General features: G+C 37.4%; 2 protein-coding genes across 3 annotated transcripts in view; both read right to left on the bottom strand.

Annotated features, from left to right (window-relative positions):
• Positions 1-1,026: 1,026 nt before the first annotated feature.
• On the bottom strand, positions 1,027-16,355 carry LOC127963910 (unconventional myosin-If-like). The gene is made up of 28 exons (XM_052564010.1): positions 16,194-16,355; positions 11,859-11,990; positions 11,460-11,549; positions 11,285-11,379; positions 10,179-10,266; positions 10,002-10,091; positions 9,771-9,902; positions 9,078-9,212; positions 8,840-8,972; positions 8,517-8,713; positions 8,356-8,436; positions 7,614-7,700; positions 7,432-7,518; positions 7,174-7,341; positions 6,977-7,062; positions 6,647-6,728; positions 6,450-6,556; positions 6,250-6,348; positions 5,839-5,983; positions 5,563-5,677; positions 4,995-5,164; positions 4,578-4,723; positions 2,633-2,779; positions 2,401-2,549; positions 2,247-2,306; positions 1,912-2,137; positions 1,669-1,841; positions 1,027-1,585 (listed from the first exon to the last, which is right to left on the bottom strand). Exons 1-28 carry the CDS (start codon positions 16,194-16,196, stop codon positions 1,509-1,511), a joined length of 3,300 nt encoding a protein of 1,099 aa, XP_052419970.1. The 5' UTR covers positions 16,197-16,355; the 3' UTR covers positions 1,027-1,508.
• A 798-nt stretch (positions 16,356-17,153) lies between these two features.
• adamts10 (ADAM metallopeptidase with thrombospondin type 1 motif, 10) overlaps positions 17,154-24,269 on the bottom strand; it is a 54,717-nt gene continuing 47,601 nt past the window's right edge. For both annotated transcript variants that reach the window (XM_052564011.1, XM_052564012.1), the window contains exons 21-25: positions 23,855-23,984; positions 22,599-22,803; positions 22,212-22,388; positions 21,478-21,637; positions 17,154-20,275 (exon numbers count right to left, since the gene is read on the bottom strand). In XM_052564011.1, the coding sequence (XP_052419971.1) occupies positions 20,166-20,275; positions 21,478-21,637; positions 22,212-22,388; positions 22,599-22,803; positions 23,855-23,984 (782 nt within the window). In that variant the 3' untranslated portion in view covers positions 17,154-20,165. The remainder of the gene's footprint in view (positions 20,276-21,477; positions 21,638-22,211; positions 22,389-22,598; positions 22,804-23,854; positions 23,985-24,269) is intronic.

Consider the following 24,269-nt stretch of genomic DNA (forward strand, 5'->3'; position numbering starts at 1 on the left):
GAGGTTTATGAGGCTCTATTGTCTCCAGACTGCTTTGGAACAATAGGCTAAATATAAATGAATTGATCTAAATCAAACAGAATCCAAGATTTGATCAACTAAAAAAAAAAAAAAAAAAAAACAAGCATACAAAGGTAATTTTTCTCAACTGTCATCTGATGTTAAAAAAAGAAAGATGACTCGTGTAAAATCAAGCTGTTCAGTATTAATCATTTTAAAGCGGTAACAGGTATTTTGGTTACTGGTTACCATAGTAGATCAATGTTGGCCTGTGCATTGTATCCTGTACAAATATCCTAAAAGAAACAAAGATCTATTTTTAACTCAGAGGAACATATAGATGAAATGCTGCAGTTAACATGAAGCTCATTAACATGAAGATCACATGCAAATGTCAAGGCTTAAATCTGTATTTGTTTTTTTACACTCGGCAACATCCTGGTTTTTGCATAAATGTTTAGCATGGAAAATGAGGAGTGACTCTCTTGTTGTAGTGTTTCTGTGCACCTGTCAAGGGAGAAAACTTTCAGTCTGAACTCACCTGCTTAACCAGTCCTCCCACCCACCTGCATAGAACACGTTTTTCTGCCGTTCACCTTTTGTGCCAGGGGCTAATAGCCTCGATTCCACTGCAAATCTAATCCAAATATCACATCAAATGTATGTACCACAGAAATTAGACAAGGGGGAAAGATACCGATGAAAAATGCACTTCCATTGTAAAGTTATTTTGGCATGGCTCCAAGTATTCACTCCATCGAGAGGTGAGAACTACATACTTCCAGCGAGGTGCAAACTTGATCAGATTCTCCATTCAGCAAAGCTTGATCGGTCCTAAATGATCACATTGTAATTGACATATTGCTTATTTTTAAGAGTATCATCACATTTGTAGCTAAAACATTAGTATATATATATATATATATATATATATATATATATATATATATATATATATATATATATATATATATATATATATATATATATATATATAATTTGTATATAGTACTTCACTGAGATCTGTTAAACAAAACTCTTTTTAATACTGTTAGTACCAGACATCAATTTATACATTTTATGACTGAAGATTTTACACAGAATAAGGATAAAAAGAAGCATAAAAAATGTATGCATATAAAATATTTTCCTTTTTGTTTTTTACATACAGTTTTCAGGAATTTAGTCTGTAATTGTTCCTCTTTCCCTTTGAAAAAATTAAGTTTTTGAAAAACTTTCAGACTGCACAACAGCGCAGTCAAGTGGTCATTTGTGAACAGCGCAGAGTCTTTGTAAACAGTGGATTTATTCTCTCTTAGCCTGAAAACTGAACAACAAATTTTACTATATAAAAAAAACTACTTACAAAAAATTGTCATAAATTTCAGCACAAATACTATAAAATGGTGACAAGTCACTGATCTCGTCACTGACTTGAGTGAAAGCCTAAGAGAGTCCGTGACCTAGTAGATGTTAGAGGTCAAAAGTCATGGGGCAGGTTCATCAGATCAGATCTTCTCCACATAGTTCCCAGGAAAGAGACCTTCCTTCCCACGAAACCGCCCTCGCCACCACCCCGACGGATCTACAGGAAACCCAGAGGAACATTAGAAACAATTCAACAGCCAATTAAACCCAATTCACAGCATTCTTATTCCCAAGTCTCACCTTCACTGATAAGGTCTATGATGTCATTGACATCAAAGCTAATTTCATCCACATCTTGGCCGAAATACTGGTAAAGTGCTCTGCAGCGAGGGCCCTGTGGTCGGGGCTGAGGTTTGGGACGGCTAGAGGGGGCCGGTGGAGGCCGTTTGTTGATGCTCCTTTTCCGCTGCATTCTGGAAAATGTTAGACTGTTTAGTATCTACAAACCTGGATTTGAGATGTTTTCTATCTGTATTCTCTTACCCTGATACGCCCTGATCAGGCACATTGAGGAAGTCTAGGTTTATGGACTGATTCGGGGCCGGCCTGGAGCCTCTTCTATTCTTCTGCGATCCCAGTTTAGGAAGAGCATTGCTGGGTGGAGGGTTCCTCACCGGAGTGGAGTACGTCGCTTCCTTCTGCGGATGCGGCTTAGGGTGCTGTTGGGGCCCAGCCCGGGCAAACTGTGCTGCCCCGTTCTGATGGCCCCCTGTTGAAAAATCATACATGGAGGCTTTCAAGATATATAAAGGGAATAAAAATGTATCCACATGGTTCAAAACAACAGTTCCAGCTCAGAATTGTTACTATTTTTCTACCTCTGTGCCGTGGCTGGTTTCTTCCTCCGTGACTCTGTGCTATGCCTTTCCTGGTTGGCTCTGGAAAAAAACCCAAAAAGTACATTCAGTGAAGCTGAATGAACAGATTTCTGTCACTGCTGCCGCTCTTCACTCATCTATCCATCTCACGTACTGGATGTCTTTGGTAGTCCATCTCCTATAGAGATAGTGAGGGTCTTTCCTCCAGGTTTGATGACGGCTAAATCAGTCTGTCCCCTCTGGAAGACCACCACACGCATGCCGCCTCCTCCCCAGCCCACCTTCTTCACTCGGAACTCCAGCCTGCACAAAACATTAGTATTCATTCATGTTCTGCACTGGAGTGAGTCTAATGCTATGAAGGAGAGATAAAGAGTTATCAGCACCTGTCGCTGAAGGACAGTGAGAGTTTGCTTCGGGTCTGCTCCTCGTAACGCTTACAAAGCAGACTGAGGAACTCAGTCTTAAATGTGGACTCCAGAAGACTGTCATACTCATTCTCATGAATGATGAAGAAGTCGTCTTGCCTTGTGCTGGAGGATAATGAAAGAATAAAAAAGAAAAACATATGGCGCTTTTCCAAGAACACAAAGGTTTCAAAATAACTTTAAGCATTTCTAGGGTGGTCTTGGTCAGTCTTTCTCAGACATTTAATTTTTTTAAAGAAATTAATATTTCCGTTCAAAGATGCATTCAATTGGACATGAGAGAAAGTACAAATATTTCTGTAAAGTAAAAACAACTTTAAATTCATTTTGAATATTCTATTTAAAAAATCCTGAAAATGTATCATGGTTTCCACATGAAAATTTAAAAGCACATCTGTTTCCAATATTGACTAATATAAGAAATATTTCATGAGCACCAAATCGGCATTTTGGAATTATTTTCTAAAGTATCATGTGACACGAAGACTGGATGATATTACATGTACAAAATATATAACAATAGAAAACAGTTCTTTTAAATTGTAGTATTTTTTCATGTTACTGTTTGTACTGTATTTTTAGTCAATATAGTATAATATATATATATATATATATATATCCCCATCTTTAAGCCTCCTTCAATACCAAAACAGAATTGTGTTTCTTTAAATTTTTTATTATTAATAGATAGCATTCAGTATAATAATTTTTAAGTATTAAAATATAAAGAGCTCTGGCCGTGATAATTAAGAAACCATGTCAAGGAAAACCTAGCAGCAAATTTATATATAAATGAAATCAAACAAATGACATTTTCTCATCACTTGCACACTTATGCACAGCTCAAACTTACACACTGAAGAAAAAGTAGTATTATGAGCAATTAAGGACAGAAGAGGAGAGAAGATGAGAGACGGTATGACTGGTGAAATATCGAAGCTCAGAAAATGTTGTTATTGACTAATAATAACTGATTTTTACATTATCTTCAAATGACTTTGATATATCATCATGAGTCATCATCATACGGAGTAGACAATCAACAACCATCTCCCTTTTGTTCAAAACCACTTTCATTCTCTCTCAGACTTGACATATAAGGGAGAAAACAAGAACTGAGCTGCCATAAATATGAACTCATTTCCTGTTTGCTAATTTCCTTTCTGCACTTTGCAAATTGTTTGACCCCGCAGAACTTCCGCATAAGCTCCTCTGCTGTAGCAACAGTGGTGGTCTGGCAGCTTGTTTGTGTCACACAGTAATAAATCTGAATATAAGCATTATTTTGTATAAAGGTAGACACAGTAGAAATGAACAGCTTTATCACATTTGCTCAGGCCCAGAGAACAAAATAAAGAGTATAAATAACACACAATGATTTAACAAGCCGGTGTACATCTAGCTGATTGTTACTAAATGTATAATGCCTTTTTGGACATGCGACTGAGATTTGAATATCCGAAGAGTTTATTTGCAAACACATTTCTCATAACATAACTTTTTTTTCATTTCTAAAAAATCCTGTTTTTTATTATGTTATCGTGTTTTCATTGTGTTAGTTGGCTGTATTTTTACGTTATTTTTAACGTAATCCAAAAAACCCAACAGCAGTTTGATTGAGATTAATTGGAACGCACAATGAAAAAACGTGATTTTTGAAAAAGATCTGTTTTTGCAAATTAACTCGGTTTACAAAACATCTTCAGAGTTGTCCTTTGTTAACCAAGCAATGTGTTATTGCTACAAAAATGCCACTATATTCTTATACTAAGAATCCCTCCCTTTTGTTTGTGGTCACAATAATACATGTGTTTTTTAAACAAATATATATACACATTGAAATACATGGCACCAGCATACACTACATACCTGTAAAACAGGTGATATGAAAGCAGTAACTTACCTCAAAGAGACTGAACGGACACTTCCGATGTCCAGCTTTCTTTTCAGAACTTCCTTTATCTGGCCTTTCTCTGGTCCTTTCTTTATCTTTTCCCGACCGATTAGATAGATGGCTTTCGGTGACAGTATTAAATCCCTCTTGATAGACTAAAAAAAAATAAAAATTATAGCTTATTAATGCCCTCATTTAACCTATTTGAAATAATTGCTGTTCTTTTGAACCTTTTATTTACACAAGAATCCTGAAAAATGTATCCCTGCTTCCACAAAATACTAAGCAGCACAACCGTTTTTAACATTAATAATAATCAGTTTTCTGGAGACTTCTTTCAGAAACATAAAAAAAAAAAAAAAACAATTAAACAACAACTCTAAACTTTTAAACTGTACACATAATTTTTTCTTATTCGTTTCTCACCTTGAACCTACGGTCAAACTTGTTGACCGAGTCTGCAAAGTCGACTCGCTCCCTCTTGGACATGAACTGCCGGAGTTCAGGCCTCTCTTCCATTCCAAGGTAATCACCCACAAAGTTCCTGTTTATACTATTCCTACGCCGTTCTTTAAAGTTATACAGTATATCAGAGGCTGAAAATGACATAAAGAGACAGAATAAGTACCTCACATATAGAGTTTTCTCTTACAGGATATGCCATATGCGATGTAAACATTACAAAAACAGAAAAGTCGATTATAAATAAATGTATTTATTTTAAAATTAAAATCATCTAAAATAGTTGGGTATAATTCAAAATAGATTATTGTACCCAGAGTTTGTATAAGCAGTGTACTTTTATTCTTATTTGAGGAAACTGTCGTTAGCTTAGCTAAAATGCTAAAAGCTTTCAAAATGAATAGGAACACTGTTTGTGAGTTGCTGCCTACAGTATGTAGACTGATTCAAATCAGTCACTTATGAAGTTTTATGACTGCTAGGATGCTACCTTTGTAAGAGGTCTCCAGGTTTTGTACTCTTGTAAACTCACCCTCCTCTCGCATCTGTTCATATTTCCTCCTGGCGATGTATTTCCTCCATGCCTTCTGGATGGTTCTGGCGAACGTATCAAACTTCCTCTCTCGCATCTCCTCCAGCAAAAATAGCTACAGTTAAAGGAAATGTGAATTGAAACAAGAGAAGTTACTTAAGGGAAAGTCTGGATTTGACCTACAGTTTATTAATGTTTATAAATTACAGTAAATAATGAATGGCCTAGGTCTTTTTTAATTGTTTTTGTGACTTTATTCAGATTTCTGAGCCTCACCGACTCTGGATTCTTGACGAAGACTTTGGTGCGGCCCATTTGGTACTGATCCGTGTCCATGTTAACAGAACGCAAGAGGTGCAAAACGCCCTGCTGCTCCGCACCTCGCCAGTGTGGCCACGTCTCTGCGGTTAGAATGGCATACCTAGCAAAACACAAGTGTTAGCGCTGAGATTAACACACCTGGGAAATCACCCCTAAATTAGCACTCCCGAGAGGTCAAGATTAACACATCAGCAATATTTCCAATGAAATGAATACCACAGACTAATTTATTTGTGCTCCCTCACATCAAGTGGGAAACCCAAGAGCTAATTCAAGAGTTGGACTGCGGTGCTACTAAAATATCTGTGTAAACACATTTTCTAAAGATATTTTATGACCGACATATTTTTTCAGGCTTGCTCTTACCTCTGTAAAAACTTCTGGAAGATTCTACGGTAAGCAAAGCCGGCTCGTCGTACCCTAATATTTTCCCTCAAGCCCAGATATTCCACCTGATGTTTTACTCTGGGAACATAAAAGTGAAATTTATGAATAGCACGTCGTAGTTCATTTACACCAGCTATTTGCGAAATATCTGGAGTCCTGTTTGAATGAGCACGACTCACCTGCTCTCCTCCCAGTCTTTGGGCCTCTTGGTCTCGTTGGGTTTGATGCAGCGGATGTAGTGCGGTGTGCACTTCATCAGTGTGCTAACCAACTCGTTGGCTTGTCTCTGCGGCACACACAGTCAATGAGTGACTCCAGATAAAGAAAATGTGACAAATGTGCTGATCCTTGGAAGAGTCAAAGACATTGGTCTTACTTTGATCTTTGAGCTGGCAGTGGTTGGTCTACCTTTCTTTTCCGTGTTGAGGTTTTCTGGGAAGAGGCTCCGAATGAAGTCGCTGCAATGCCAGAGAGATAAATATTTTTGGATGTTTGGAACATGTTGATTGAGATTATGGAAAAAAGGGCTTATGCCAATTTGCTAGTGCTTTCCAGGAGTAGAAAACCAGTATTTCAGGGAAAATTGATTACACTCATCTGTCTTTGTTCTGTTGTTCCTGGCTTTCTTACCCTTTACTGAACCTAAAACTACCTCTGAATATAAACAGTTCTTACGACGAAAGAGAACGAGAGAATTAGGACTTACAATTGGCTGCTTTGCATCAGTTCAATGAGGTCAGGGAAAAGCACGTCTCTGTTTCGCTCACAGAAACCGCTGATATCATATGACACCTGAATCAAAGAAGTAGGTAATAAGAAGCAGTTGATGAGTGCTACAGAATATACACTACTGTTCAAAAGTTTGAGGTTGGTAGGCACTGAAGGTCAAAAGTCGTAACTCACTTTGCCAGCGTAGTGGTGAATGACGAAACCAGAGTTCCAGTTGTTGAAGTGCTCGTGTGTCCCCACCGCAGCCTGAAGCTTCTGAAGCAGATTCATATCAGCACCATCTCCTTTGGCGTGCATGGTAGCACACACATCATCCAGCACACTCATGATGCCGGGAGGATTCTGGGATTGAGGGGGAACAGGGTTACAGTTGATTAATTGACGGATTGTTATTAATTAGTAATTGTGCTAATAATTTTTATACATGCTTACCAGTTTATTTTCTATTAAGTCACACACAATTTTATTGTTAAAGTATTCTATGGGTGTCCATTTGATGCCTTCCTGTACATACTCATCCTGCGGGATGTAAAGAACAATAAGTCTGATTGAGACTTTATACACATCAAGAGAGATACTAGTGACAAGTATGATGAAAGGACGGTTTGTTGCACCTGTTCTGCTTTCAGTGTCAGTTCAATAAAGATCTGCTGCAACTTTTCATTCACAAAGTTGATACAGAACTGCTCAAAACCATTCCTCTAGAGAAAAAAAACAGATCATTGTTATTAGTTATAAAATTGAATTTAAATGTTCTTTAAGTTTTCGAATAAACTTCACGTTTGAAAATAGTCATTAGAAGCACAAAATATGTCTAAAGTTCAAAAGTTTGGGGTCGTTAAGATTCTTTCATGTTATTGAAATAAGACTCTTAGGTTTACCAAGGCTGCATTTATTTGTTAAAAAATACAGTAAAACTGTTTTACAGTAAAATGTTTAAAATACCATTAAAATAATTTAATATATTTTAAAATAATAATAAGCTGATTTGGTGCTTAAGAAACAATTCTTATTATCAATAATGCTTATTATTTTTACAGAAATACCATGACAATTATTTTTTTTAACATGATTCTTTGATGAATTGAAAGAACAGCATTTATTTGCAATAGAATTTTATTCTAGAACATAAACGTCTTTACCTTCACTTTATGCATTATTGCTGAATTTAAGTAGTATTTTTTTAATATTTCAAAACTCTTACTGCCCCCAGACTTTTGAATGGCAGTGTATATTTACTGTTTATTAAAATGACAAATAAACTTAATTGGCTGTTTAATGATTAGAAGTTAAAATTCCCTTTTTATAATATGCAATGGCGATCAGAGGATAAGATATAATGGAGAGGATATGCACCTGGAAAATTTCAAATCCATAAATATCCAGAACACCAACACTGAGCTCCTCATTGGGTTTCTGTATGGCTTTATTTATTGCCTGCTCAGACAGAGGAAGGTAAAAAATTAGCTTTTTCCCTCAACCAGTGGTTATTGGGTGTTCATACACTGTTAACTAACCTCAACCAGGTAGTCAAACAGACGGGCGTAGAGTGCTTTGGAGAGAGCGTCACGCGTGTAGTTTGCTTGTTCTCTGTTCAGAGTCACATCGATGGTTTCAGATTTACCACCCCATTTGGAGTCCATTTTCCTGCTGGTGATCTTCTCCTGTAGACGGCTTTGGTCAATACCCAGCAGGTATGCAGGGAACGCCAGTACTGGGTTGAAAGCAGGGGGAAAAAATCAATGCAAAGTCTAACAGAACATTTCCAAAGATCAAAATAATCAGTCACTGTTATTACTCAGAACAGCAAATGGGCAAACTCCATCTACATATCACTTACAGTCCGTGCTCTCCACCTGTGCATAGTTTCCCACCTCAATGAAACTGATGGCGCCCAGATGTAAGATGCCTGCTACGATCTGCAACACCTGCCTCTGAAACATCTCCGGTATGCCGATCACCTGCATGGCTTCCTGTAGACATTCAAAATCAGGGTTAACAAAGGTCTTAGTAATGAAATCTGAGCGTTTGAGAGTAGACACATAATCTGGCATGATAATATGGAAGAAAATATCTACCATGGTTTCTTGGAAGTCCTTGCTATCATTAGTTCCATCCACCTTGTATGTTCCAGACTGGTTCAGATAGTAATAGTAATCTGGGGTCATAATTCCCAATTCTTCCTTCTGCTGAGGAGTGCAACCATCTATTAGCTTAAAAATAAAGAGAGAGAGAGAGAGAGAGAGAGAGAGAGAGGTGGTTAATTCAACAGCTATGTGATCAGCATGAATTTGTCTTTTTTATTCTATGAATTTTCCAGATGCATTTTTTCATTAAATATTCAATATATTTATATTATTACATATACAATTTTATTTTTGAAGGTGACTGATGTGGATCTGATCTTTTTGTAGTGTTTTTCCCTTTCTCTGTTGTTTTTTCTAAGCCCTGTTAAACTAATATAAATAAATATATATATATATATATATATATATATATATATATATATATATATATATATATATATATATATATATATATATATATATATATATATATATATATATATATATATATATACATTAATTGTTTTTTTTTTATGGTTACAGCTATTTTTTTATTTCCCTTTTGTTTTCTGTTGTGTATTTCTAATATCTGTTAGAGTAAAAAATAACAATAATAAAAAATCCCTGCGATCTCAGTGACTTATTTTACATTTAAGACAATGTCTAAGCAAAATAACTGTTCCTATAATTAGAACATTTTCCTACCTGGTAGAAGATGTGAAAGTTCCTTTCGTTTTCATTCTGGCTCACGACTCTTGATTTTTCCAGCAGGAAGTTGGAGATCTTCCCTCCGTCTGGCTCTCCTCCTCGACTAAACTGGATCTCAAAGTATTTGCCCTGTCGATCGAGCTAGCATTACTCACAGTAATGGAACACAGGTTTGCGTGTTGTACATTTATAAAATCTGAGCTGCATATATATGAGTGTGAGACGCACAAAGCGACTTGAATTGTTGTTGCGGACTGTCTTCGCATTGCCAAAGGCTTCCAGCAGAGGGTTTGACTGCAGGATAATTTCCTTCACATGCTAAACAACAAAAACAACACAGCATACACTTTAGAAGTGCCATTTGCTTCTAAAACAGTGAAAAGGTATTTCAAACACAGTTGTTACCTGTACTTTAGCTCCTCCTCCTGATACTTTAGAGATGTAGCCCATAATGTATTTAGCAGCAACTGTTTTTCCTGCTCCGCTTTCCCCACTGAACACAAATACGAGAAGAACATCACTCCCTCTGATTCATCATACATTCTCAAAAACACACAAGCATGCTTTTAAAAGGTGGCGTCACTTTCACAGGAAGTTGTGAGCAGTGGCTTTTAAACCCCTTTTCAATTCTTTGTTAAAAATAAATTATAGCACCCATGGCTGATTTCATTGGTATGCCTACATTTGGCTATTCTCACACTCATTGGCCGAGACCCAAAAATGGAAGTAGGAAGGCATCAGGACAAATCTTGCAACACTATGCCCCTATTTGGTCAATGAGATGACATACTGTAGTGGCTAAAATATGTCCTGGTTGTTTAATATCAGTGGTATCAACTTTTTTATTCAGTTCTGATGATAAATTGTAATTTTATTTATTGAATTTTGCTTGGTCAATTCTAAACCTTGCTTGATTTGTTCTAGTTCATTAGATGTGATGGTTTGGCCCTTAGAAAGGTACCTAACGATGAACTTTTATATAAACATAAGCTGGGCAGCAAGGTAGCAAGCAGCCTTTGGTTTCAGAAAGCTAATAAGAAACAAAGTTGGCAAGCTCTTCCGTGTAAACCAGGAAGGAAACTATACTAAGAATGGTGACCACTGCTTCAAAGCATTTTGTAGGTGTGATAAACAAGAGAAGGAACTAACAACAATGACGACTGGACCGAAGAGAGTAAAAAATGATATCATCGAATGGCACTGAAACTGAAATGTGGATCTCTGCAAATCATCTGAGATGGCTTGAAGATGCACAACCTTCGTCTCGAGCTGTTGAAAGTGAAAGGTCACAGACTGCTTTCTCAGAACTAGAAATGGATTAAAAATGGATTTCTTTGAATGGCAAACCAAAAGCAAGTACTGTGAATTCCCTGATATTTCTTCTCCAGCAGTTTGATCTGGAGGTGTGGCCTGCATTTGAATGTGGGCTTTGGTTTGACTGTGGCAAGTCACAGGAAGAAAATCAAATCCGTGTTTGAACAGGCGGTGTGTATCATGTGAGGACCACAAACCTTATAATAACACATTGATTTTCGCTGTCAATCATCATGTTCCTGTACATGTTGTCCGTCAGAGCATAAATGTGTGGTGGGTTCTCATATTGGGCCTGAACAAAAAAAGACATAGCTGTGAATCTGACATACTGCTCACTTTAATAACAGTAAGTGTTTAATGTATTTGACCTACAGCTCCCTGGTAGAGCTCAATCTCACGGTCAGTGAAGTACGGCATCTGTTTGAAGGGATTCACCGATATCAATACAGGCCCTATATAAGTCTTCAAACCACAGTTAAGGACATGTGAACAATCCAGTTAAATTCAACCCAACTCTGTTTTTCAGGTCGACTCATTCAAAAAAGATGATAAAACATAATTAAAGCAGTAGTCATGCGGCTGTTCTCATGTGGCTGCAAGGGTCATGTAAAATCAAGAAGTGAGTGTGTGCTAATTGTTGAGATGCACGTAAACTAAAGAGGAAGGCAAAATTTCGAAGTCTTAAAACAGCAACAGCAACAGCAACAACACAAACAGTGGTAACTGATCAGCTGAGAGGAGTTTGTTAAATCCCTTTCATATCAAGGATACAAAGATGTAGTCGTCCAAGTATCTCTTTTTGAGATTTTCCACGATGGCATCTTCAGTGATCTTGGAGAGAAGCACCATGTCATCAACACCACTCTGCTTGACATTCTGGCTCTGCCAGTGATACTTACTGCCCTGAGAGAGAGAACAGAGACACAACGTCCATTTGTTGGAATTTTACAACAAAGTTTTGAGTTTATGTATGTGAGGAAATAGCTGTTGTAGTCCTTAGCAAATCACTTATTTTAAGCATAAATTCTCAGTGAATATTTTAGTGCTGTCAAACGATTAATCGCGATTAATCATATCCAAAATTAATGTTTTTGTTTACATAATATATGTATGTGTACTGTGTATATTTATTATGTATAATATAGCGGTGTCAAATGATGAATCGCGATTAATCGCATCAAAAATAAAACGTTTTTGTTGACATAATATATGTATGTGTACTGTGTATATTTATTATTTATAATATAGCGCTGTCAAACTATGAATCGCGATTAATCGCATCAAAAATAAAACTTTTTTGTTGACATAATATATGTATGTGTATTGTGCATATTATGTATAAACAAATACACACACAGTATATATAAATGAAAATATATACATAAAAGTATATTTAATATAAAAAAATAACATATTTTTCTTAAATATAATAATAAATATACACAGTACACACTCATACATTGTGTAAACAAAAATGCTTATTTTGGATGCGATTAATTGTGATTAATCATTTGACAGCACCATACATAATAAATATACACAGTACACACTCATATATTATGTAAACAAAAATGTTTTATTTTGGATGCGATAAATCGAGGTTAATCGTTTGACAGCACTAGTGTATTTCTAAATACCTGTTGAAAATTCTTCATGGAACCCATGATATATTGTGCTGAGATCAAGGTGTGTAAATCTAATATGGAATGAAATCCACAACCCATTTTACTTACATAAACATATTGAAATATATAGAGCTTGATTTTATCCATAATGAACTGACTAAATTGTTAAAAGTGGGCGTCCCACACAAGAATGTAACCAGGCTGACTTTTTAAGAGGCTTTTTGACTTTTGTGGAGGCTTAGGGTATATTTTAGCCAGAGCATCCAGTTCCTCTTTCAATCTTCCCTGTAACTGAGGTATTTACCACTATTTCTGACCACTGGTGACTGCAGATAGAGAAGGAGAGAAGCTAAAAGCTGAACCGAGATACACATCTATGTACACCTAAATATAGGTTACTTGTTTTAACTTTTACTTTTGAAGTACAATACGTAGAAGGCTTTCATCCTGCATAAGTCAATACAAAGTACAAAGGAAGGAGTATGCAAATCTCACAACATTACAAATGCAAATACACATCTGTTTAATAGGGGATTTTTGACTCTACTGAGGTACAGGTAAGGGTAAGCTAAAATAGTCAACGTTGGTTGTAAGTAGGTTGTAATGTAGTTACCATACTTTGGAATAATTCCACTCTAAATAAATAGGTGAATGAACTAAGGTGGTTGTCTGTGGTTAACAGGACAGGAAACCATAGATAGTTTCCAAGCAACAGGCAGCAGATTTAAGGAAGTTATATACCAGCTGTGTACCATGATGTATTACATCCTCTGTACAATTAAAGGTTGTGGATTTCTTCGCAACATCACCTATATATCTCAGCATAATAACACTGCTTATATTTAGATATAATCAGCACGCAATGCACAATTCAACACATTATATTATGTACACAGAAAGCACTCGAAAATTACAGTTGGAGAAGTCAAAGTTAAATCCAGCATGCCAGAGTCTCATAGTGCCTAAATATCTAAGCCTCATTCATTTTTGCATTTAAATTTGAGGTAAACCAGATGCTTTTCTAAATAAGCTCCTTAAGGCTTCTTTTCTTTTGATGTGTTGCACTGTTAGGAAACTGTAAACCTTTTTCTGGGTTTGTGGTCTGAATTCCTAGCCTTCATGTCAACCGCAGCTCAAACATCATACAAGGAGGGTGGTCAAAGTACTTATGTGAAATACAACAGAGGTACAGACTCATACGATTATAAATGAATTAACTGGTGTTCGATGGACACTGGATTTTCTGAAGATACATGTCTCTTTCACTGAAAGAGGTACTGAGATATTACAGGCTACATAATGTTCATAATGTGAACATAAATAGTGCAAACGCGTGAACTAAGATGTGTAAATCTACAGAATGAAGAATAAATATTTGTTTCTCGTTGTACATCACAAATGTTCCTCTTTAGATGCTTGACCAGCAGAAAACACTCTCATCTGATCTACATTTCATAACTGAAAGCATTGTTAATCATTCAGAAATTAAAGATATTGAAATAACTGAAATTCTCTTACGAAAAAGGGAAGAGGAAATAACACAATTCACCACTTGACGAGCAAGACAGACATGAATGAATCAAACTGATTCACTGACGTCTGTGCTGATGGAAAGGTCTAATATGATAGAAAGCATAGATGGAGCCGAATACAAACAATCAAGTGGGCAAAGTTTAAAATAAGTATTATGTTCAAACACCAATAGGTGAAAAGTATCATGAAGGAGGGATTTTTTTTATTTTTTTTATCCCATGATGCCTATTATTAGCTGAGTGCTCTTGTTGTTGGTACTCAAATCCAGATGCTTTGGTTAAATGGTCACATGTTTTCTTTCTTTTATGATGTAATTGGCAAGTTTGGGACTGGGGTGGTGATTCTGAATAATCCCATGAGGCCATGGAAGTGGATTTGTGAATGGCGATGAAGCAACACTACTGATGCTGATATGTCACATGGAAATGAGAACATTATGACTGTAGTATATTTGGATTATATTGACACTCACACATTCATACTATATAGTGCATACTTTTTTAATGGTCACAAGGTAAATAAACAAGAAATGCTCGAGTTTGAACACAGCCGACAGAACTTTGGCAAAGCCTTTTGTTGCTCCATAAAACTCGCAAACAACACTTTAAACACTTTCACAGGTTAAATAAACGTCTTCTTCTCTCTATATATGGTCATTTGAAGAGAATAAACCTTACTTAAAGCATCCAAACCTGAATGACTCTCTTCTTCGGGAACACAAAAGAAGATATTTTAAAAACGTCTCAGTGGTTTGTTTTTGACTATGCAATAAAACTGGGGTTTGAGGTTGCTTTGGAGCCTACTGACTTTAATTTAAAAGTCAAAAACAGCATGACTTTTTTTAGAATGACATCACTGATGTTCCTCTTTGCCACTAGAACTACATGGTAAAAGTTTAAAATGCTTGACCACTGGAAAATGCTGCTGATCTTCACATTCCAAAAATGAGTAATTCAGATGTCAATATACCTTATATATAGTTATAATGGAAGTCAACAGGGTTTTAGGTTGTTTTGGACCTCACTCACCTGTTATAACATTCTTTAAATACCTTCTTTTGTGTTCCACTGAAGAATTAAAAAAAGTCATACAGGTTTGGAACAACATGAAAGTGAATAAAACAATGACATAATTTCCTGTCCTTAAGGTAACGAGGCTCTTGTCAACTTCACATTCATCATGTGATCTGTGTGATCAAGTTGCTGGATTCTTAAGAACAGGCTTAGAAAGACACAAGCTTCAGAAAGCTGTAGAAGTGGTCAGGAAGTACTGACAAGAACCGAAAGTCCCCTCTGACATACTTCCCCACTTCCCTCTACCTCTGGGGTGCAGTTGCGAAAATCCTGTCTGTAAGTCTCTCACCCCACAAAATCAAACGCTCATTTCCTACAGAAGCACCACCCCAGCATCAAACTGCTCTCAGCTATCTCAGCGCCCTGCCCTGACATCATGACGGACCTCAGTAGCAGGTTTGAGAGAACCAGGTTTTGATGGATAACAAGTGCACTCAGCTAATAAATTGAGAGAATTAACAGTCACCGATGCTTAACCATGTACCTCTGTACTAAAGACAGAGACTAATCAACTCCCATTTAAGAAGTCGTTTGAGTTCACTACAAACCCTGTGTATTTAGTATGATGCTGTTTTGTGAGCTTCCTTTTTAGTTTCACAGATCCTATATGAACCCTTTAAACATTTTGAATTTACAGAGGAGGAAAATGGTCTAAATTAGCAACTACAGTTGTGTAATGAGTATAATGAGGAAATTATAACCCTATATACACTTACTTACAGGCATACACAGGAATAAAAAGACTTGAGTTTAATCAACAAGGGGGCTTTTAGGAGCAAAATATAGGTATGTAATTTACAGTCAGATAATATGTGACACAAAATAAGTCATGAAAGTTAAAATAACGTATTATTTAATAATACTAAAGACTTTACCATTATGCCGGTGCTGTTGGTTCCTCCTCGGTTGTGGTTCTTTCTTTGTTGAGTGTGACAGTCCAAATGTTTCTCAGCACCCTGCCATGACCGGCAGACTCTACTGCACAAGAGCCAAAGTTTAGTGAAGGGAAGCAGTCTGTAACAAGCACTGAGGACACATCACTTCCTCAAACTCCTTTGATGAGACGAGAAGAAGTTGCACGCTCTATTGCCACACAAGTACATACGCCTACAAATGCAGAGGACCTATAATAGGTCTAACTCACCTAGATCATGATCACTAAAAAAGCCAATAATGTTTCACAGGCTCCAGGTCAGCCGTTACTCTGAGGTGTGTGACACAGGATGCAGTCCCTCCTGTTGATTTGCTGACAAGAAACTGCAAAGAGATGCAGAAATGATACAGTCATACTGCAAGACACCAGAAATAAACACAGCCTCACTCACGTTTGTACTTCTTCATTCAGTTTTGAATACAAAAACAAACCTGGTTTGAGTGATCCAATGGCCTCCAAACTCGGATGAGCTAAAAATTACATATAAAGCTGCCCATTAGGGCCTCTGGGTGTATACAGTGCAAGCTGATCAGTAGGGCCCCGGGCCCCTGAATACAATTTTAGTAGTGTATTGTTAGCCTACCAATATATGCCATTTCGCCTTTGTCGTCCCCTAAAGATGTCTGTCCAGGTGCCTCTGTATCCCTACAGCAGAAATTGTACTTCATTTTAATTTCTTAATGCTTTCAGTAAAAAAAAGTAAATAAATGAATGAATGTAAATGTAATATGCATACAAACAGCTGCTATTAGCACTAAATCTTCAACGACAGTATGCAGGAAGTTTATTTATATATTGCATATAGCAATAAATTATAGTGCAGATGGACGTACAGGACTGTTCAATCTTTGTAACAGAAAAGGAGAAATGTATATATAAAAAGACAAAAGAATACACTGGATATTATTTGTACACAATGCATCTTTTTATTCAAATTATTTCAACTGGTCTAGATACAGTTCAGAGGACATAAACTACATCACAAGCACTTGACAGTACAGCATGTTACCGAGTTGCATGTGAAAATCAACATTAAACAAAGTCCAAATAAACAAGTGTGACTGCAATTCCAAAGTGAATCTACAGTGATTGCGAATGTAGTAACACACTGCAAAACTGAAAGATAACAAGCTTAACATCAAAAGCAAAACAGCATTTTCATCTTTCACATAATAATTGTACCAAAGAATGATTACAAAGTTAGTGTCTCTACAGAGAGACTTTAACAATAATTCTAGTTTTCATAGAATCTTGCTTATATATATATTTTTCCTTAGCAAATGTATTACCTTTAGCAAAACAATACCTAAAATATAAAAATAACTTGAATCTTGAGATTATGACAAATAAAGACATAGCACCATACTGTAGCACCACAGATTAGCCACCAGCCACCTCTTCAAGATCTGCTCTTCAAATCAAACATTCGACGTGTGCTGCCAGGACCCAGGATGGGCAGAAGGTCTGTTATGGCTCTCTAATGGTGACTGACACTAATAAGTTGGCAAATTTGAGCTAAATGTTGATATTTGGGTTAGAAATGGGTAAAAGGAAACTGTAAGTTCTGAAAGGGATTCCAAACGCTATGTTATGAAAACACTGAATGTTGGAAGAGTTCACCTAAAACTGACGATTCTGTCATTTAATCACTGTTATGCTGTTCCAAACCCTTATAAGCAACATGTATTCTTTTGTGAGGAACAGAACCGAAATAAAATGATTAAAAAATATTACTTCCACCCTAATTCTTCCCCTTTACTCTCAAAGTGCATATTTAAATGCCATTGGTTTTGGATTGTCACTACAAACAATGACTTACATTCTGGTATTTTACCATTATAAAAAAATGTATGGTGTACGGTTGTAGAGTAATTTAAACATACTTGCTTTTTAAAATTTCAGCTGTGTGAATCGTCATTGTGTTTTGCACAGAAGAAAAATAAAGGTTTTGAACAACATAAGGGTCAAGTATGGCCAATCATTTTTGGCCAAACTATTGCTATCAAAGGTGATAGTATGAAAATGTGTTCCTGACCTGATAAAATGAAACTGCAAGGTTGCATGGGTCACAATTCTATACTGTCACCACAGTTGCTGCATGCAGACTTGTGATGCATTAAAAGTACAGTACGTTATCGTAGGTAAAAAGTGTCTGAAAATAACAATATAACCACCACATGGTTCAACAACAGCTTCCATTGACCTCTTAATGTACTTTGACATTGTGCACGGAAACTAAACTGACCTTACCTCTCGTTTCCCTCTGTTTGCTAAACAGTTAATTGTTCATCCAGGTTTGACTGATGCACAATATCTTATGATTAAGTAGTGTAAGCATTATGGGACCAGATGGCAAGAAAATGGCACAGCACCTGCAAATAGCCACAAGGCCGTCAGATTAAATGATACAGTATCTCAGCACCAACCACACCGAATGAGAGCTTATGATAGTAATGAGTAATCTGGAGTGTCTCTAAAGGGCACTTCATACAGACAGCGATTTTATTGACCAATGTCAACAAGTCACTGCTATTAAATGTTCCTATTAAACTGCAGCATTCATCTGTATCATGAAGCAACAAGGTGAGGTCACATTAGTGAATTTTCAGCAAATAATTGTTTGCAAAAGTGTTAGGCATAGTTTATAGCATAGTGTAGCAATGTACAATGCACAGCTCACATACAAGTTTCGTTCAAAACAAATAGCTCAATGTAGCGATTTCGCAACCTGCAAAATTAATTGCAAAATCTGTGCAGGGAAAATTTCCCCCTTAAGTGAAATTCCCATTGAAATGTCTATATTTCATCGTGAAAATTCTCAAGACAGAGGTAAATGTGACCACACCTTTACTCATGACGTTTTAAATCACCAAATCTCATTAAACTAGTTAACTGTTGGTTGCTTTGTAAATTGCTGTAAGTGAAAAGGCCCTTAAAGGGATAGTTCGCCCATAAATGAAAATGCATAAATTACTTTCATGTTATTCTAAACCATAATGACTGATTTTTTCCCTGTGGAACACAAAAATAGATATTTAGAAAAATGCATTTTATTGTATGGACATATAGTTATTTTTTGTGTTCTAGAGAGCAAGGAAAGTCATACAGGTTTGTAACAACATGAGAGTGAGTAAATAATAACAGAATTTTCATTTTTGGGTGAATTATCCCTTTAAAGATGCACTCAGTAATGTTTTTCAGAAATGAAATTGTAAAGATATGCAAAGTAAAAAGTCCTTTTGACATGACATGTTTTGATACGTTTAACATCCAAGCCTAACAAGAGTTGTTTTACATGGAGTGGGTCTCTCATGGGGGTAGCCATGATCACATGACCACATGATTCATCCAAAACACTAGGTATCAGTATAAGTCCAAAACGACCAGCACTACACACAAACAAAAAAAATTACTGAGTGCACCTTTGAGACTAAGGACAACTGGTATATAAATGCTTATTTTATCACATTACAATAATAGACAACTATTATTCACTGAGATTTAGCAGTACAGCTGTGACAGTTCACGCAAACACTTCTCTGTATGACAGTGATGGGCGAAAGCACCTCATGGAAGAGCAAAAGTAACATTGACAGATGTCTTTTGAGCAGACTGGTTTTCACAGCAGCAGTGCCGAAGCAGCTGGTCAGAGGGAGAGAAAGAGAGCAGCACAGACTTTCTCTCTCTCTTTCTTTTCACGTCTCTCTCTCGCTCTCATTTCTTCCGTGCTTTCTCTCACGATGATGTCAGTCTGCCAGTGGTTAACAGCACTCCTCCAGCGGAATGCTGAGCATGGGCGGTTTTGGCCATGCGAGAAGACGGGAGGGTCGGAGAGGGAAGAAAATGGGGGCAGGAGAGAGACATAAAGAACGTGTGTGTGTGTGAGAGAGAGAGAGAGAGAGAGAGAGGGAGGTCAGTGTCCTTGGCAGGTTTTGCAGCACATCTGTCTGAAGTATGCACGGCTGCAAAATTTGAACCTGAGCACCAGAGGGCAGTATGCTACTGTGTTCACATCTTTACACTCTGCAGGACACAGAAAAAAATGCTGTCGGTCACAAAATCCTAAAAGCACAGTTTTTTTTCAGATATTCCAGTGTCTTCAAGCATGTAACACAGAATGCAGTAAGGGTTTGAAATTAACACCCACCAAATGCAGGTAAAAATCAGTTGCTGTGTGTAAACCACAAATAATTTGTTTTAGGGGAAGTCATGGCCTAGTGGTTAGACCATTGGATTCCTAACCCTGAGGTTGTGGGTTCAAGTCTCGGGCTGGCAATACCGTGACTGAGGTGCCCTTGAGCAACGCACTGAACCCCAACTGCTCCCCGGGTGCCGCAGCATAAATGGCTGCCCTCTGTGTGTGTGTGTGTGTGTGTGCACGCACTTTGGATTGGTTAAATGCAGAGCACAAATTCTGAGTATGGGTCACCATACTTGGCTGTATGTCATGTCACTTTGACATTATCTAATCACTAACCAATTTGTCGGGTTACTTTTAATAAATTATGTTCACTCAATTTCTTGGGCAAGTTCATGTTAAAGATTTAATGCAAATATTGAACTTGTGATGCATCATGATACATTAAATACAACCGTAGCTAGCTTACTTAAACATACCTGAAAAATAACAGTATACCGGGCGCGCTGGATTCCTTTCACATTGAAGTAATAATGAAGAGTCCAAAAATGACTGAAGACTCATACCGTGTCTACACTGGATGCAAGCAACGCGACAAAATACTTAGAACCGATTATGATCAGTTTGCTGTATACACTGGATATGGCGCGACACGGCAAGTACCCAACAATAAACTGATGCCTCGTTCTATTTATGAAGTACTGACACAAAGTTTAAGTGACTAGTAATGCCCACTTTGTCATGTCCAGATAGCCTTAAGCTGTTGGTTTATTATAATTTTTTGGAGGGGCTAGTAGAATTTATGAATGGCCAGTAACTTAAAAATTAAGTAGCCAAATTGGCTAGTGAGTGAAAAAGTTAATTTCAAACCCTGAATGCAGTGATTTTGCAACCACTATGACATAATACGGTCATAAAATTGCATCAGAAGCTAAAAGAGCAATGGATTGTGGGCAATTTTTCAAAAAAGCTTCAGTATGCTATTTAATATGCTATGATTTGGAAAGCATTAATTATTATTTTATATGGGACAGAGAGTATTGTAATTGGGATGCAAAGTGTGTTTGCTTGCCCTTTAACCTCTTACCTTCAGGGTTATCTGTAGGGCCACTGTTGTCACACTTGCTCTTGCACTGCTGCATGGAGGCGGGACGATGAGTCTCAGGGCACTCATTGGATGGCTGGCGAGAGTGTGTCAGACACTGCACTGAACGAAGCTCCTGACCCATACCACATCTAGCCGAGCACTGGAACACACACAAAAACACACGTCAAACAGGACAGGAGCATGTAGTGAAGTGAAGTGACGTGTGGCCAAGTATGGTGACCCATACTCTGAATTTGTGCTCTGCAATTAACCAATCCAAGTGCACACACATGGTAGTGAACACAGGGTTACAAGTACGGCTCTCCAACCATTAGGCTATGACTGCCCCCCATGTATAAGAACATTTCATAGAACCTAACATATCTGGTCTCAACAATTTATTTCCAAACATTTAATTTTGTTTCCTGTTCATATTTATTATTCTGACATAACAAATCAGCCTTTTATTTTCATTTAATAAATAAAATAATAGTTAGTAAAATTAATATTAGATAAATTAATTAAAAATTCATATAAATACATATTTCCTTGTGCACTAAACATAATACTGCTTTTTTTTTGCTGGGTCTCAAGAGAACATTATTGCTATGCACAGCTATTCAAGGCGTAATCTAATTTTGGTTCCACATTAAACACTTATGTTAGATGTGTACTGTAAGTGCATGAGATTAAATCATAAAGTGATAGTTTCACAGTTTTAAGTGAGATCTCACCTCTCCCCAGGGTCCTGTAATCCACTGAGGTGGAGGACAACGTTGTATGTTGCAGCGCACCCTGGTGGTCGGGCGGCTTTGTTTCGGGCACTCAGACTCTGGCAGTGTTTCACCATTCTCTCCACTTCTGCACAAAATCAGTCTGTACCTGTAACCAGGGCCACAGCTTGGAGTACACTGCGAAAGATACATGACAACAGATTAAGAGGCAATTCCAAATCCCACTAAAGATCAAAGTAAGATTTTACTAGACTGCTAGACTAATTGTTTAATTGAACCTGACAACTAAGACCCCTTGGCTGACTGGTAGTCGGTCAGACTAGTTCTTAACACACAGTCTTAACATATAGGCTAAGTTTATGTAACTGGACCCAGATGTTCCTGTACCTCAGACCAGTCGAGGGCATGCCATTCTGGTGGGCAGGTTTGGTTGTTGCAGGGCTCAGTGACAGAAGGCCGTGGAGGGGGGCAGGTCGCGTCATCCAGGACTTTCTCCTCTGTAGCCGAGATTTTTCTCTTACACAGCACTTCCCGTGTACGCACTCCTCCGTTACAGCTCCGACTGCAATCTGACCAGTCTCCTGTCCACCACCTGAGAGACACAGATACCAGAAGATATCAGCCATTGATGGCATGTCGCATGACCTTGTTCAGGAATACCAGAGTCATCATGTTAAAGGGATAATTCACCCCAAAAATTAAAACTCTTTCATTAATTTCTCACATTCATGTCATTCCAAAACCTTCATTCATCTTCAGAACACAAATTAAGATATTTTTGATGAAATCCAAGAGCTTTCTGACCTTGCATAGACAGCAACTACCAAGTTCAAGGCCCAGAAAGGTAGTAAATATTTATTAAACAATCAGAGCAAATTAATGGTGTGGGCTGGGCAAAAAAAAAAAAATGTAAGTCATCCTCACTGTCGGAATCTTTGGACATGTTTATGCATGCGTGCACCTTCCTCTTGTTGTAATCAAGGCGCAGTGCATCCAGGTTCTACATCAGAACAATGGTCCTGCATGAGCAGCATCACACGCATGCGTCGTTGTACTATCATGAACGTGACACAGAAGAAAAAAAAACTGTTTGAAGTCGCTATTTTTGTTTTCTTTGTGCACAAAAAATAATTTTCTCATACCTTCATAATATTAAAGCTGATCCACTAATTTCACATGGACTATTTTAATGATGTACTACCTTTGTGGGCCTTGAAACTGTCAGCTGTGTTGCTGTCTATGGAGGATCAAAAAGCTCTTTTTGTTAGGAAGATGATGGTCTTGACTTGAACCCACAACCCTAGGGTTAGGAGTTAAACTCTCTAACCACTAGGCCACGACTTACCCAAAAATAATAGGAAAAAGATATAATAAAAATATAAACATGCTCATGAATATTTATTAGCTTATGTGAATGTGTGGTACAGTGATTTGGATAGTTTAGTCAGTTGCACTTCGATGATGTCTGGAAAGCATCATGACACATTAGCATTTTCTACTCATTTGATGTGGCAATATGCTTCCCTGACCATTTCTGAAAGTGATTTGCGTGATCGAATCATCATGTGTGTCCATATGCATCCCATTTGCACCTATATTTAGCATGGAGCATAAATGATCGGGATGAATGTTAATGCACCCACGTTGGAGGGCAGGGCTCCTGGTTGCAGGGTCTTTTCTTGTCTTTGGGCTTGTTCTTCTTGTCGCAGAAGTGGTTGTACACCACAGAGAGATCAGCTTGTTTCTTGCACACTACCTGCTGGACTTGAACCCCTGTGACACAGAGAATAGTTTTCGATATATAAATCACAGTAGATTACCATAAACCCTAATCACACAAAGATGAAGCTTTGATGTCAGTGCTGTTTCATTCTTGTCTTTGTGTAAATACACAATCCCTGTGAAGTTATTATGGTGCGATCTCTTGTGCCAGTTTTGTTGAACTCTATGGCTCTATTCTTAAATATTCTAGAGAGCTGCCTTGCTGCTTACAGCCTAACTGAAATGGAACCATACAGGGTCACTAAACTGGTGAACAATATCAAAATAATGGCCCAA

This window comes from Carassius gibelio, chromosome B8, assembly GCF_023724105.1.
Source record: "Carassius gibelio isolate Cgi1373 ecotype wild population from Czech Republic chromosome B8, carGib1.2-hapl.c, whole genome shotgun sequence".
In the NCBI taxonomy this organism is placed as follows: Eukaryota; Metazoa; Chordata; class Actinopteri; order Cypriniformes; family Cyprinidae; genus Carassius; species Carassius gibelio.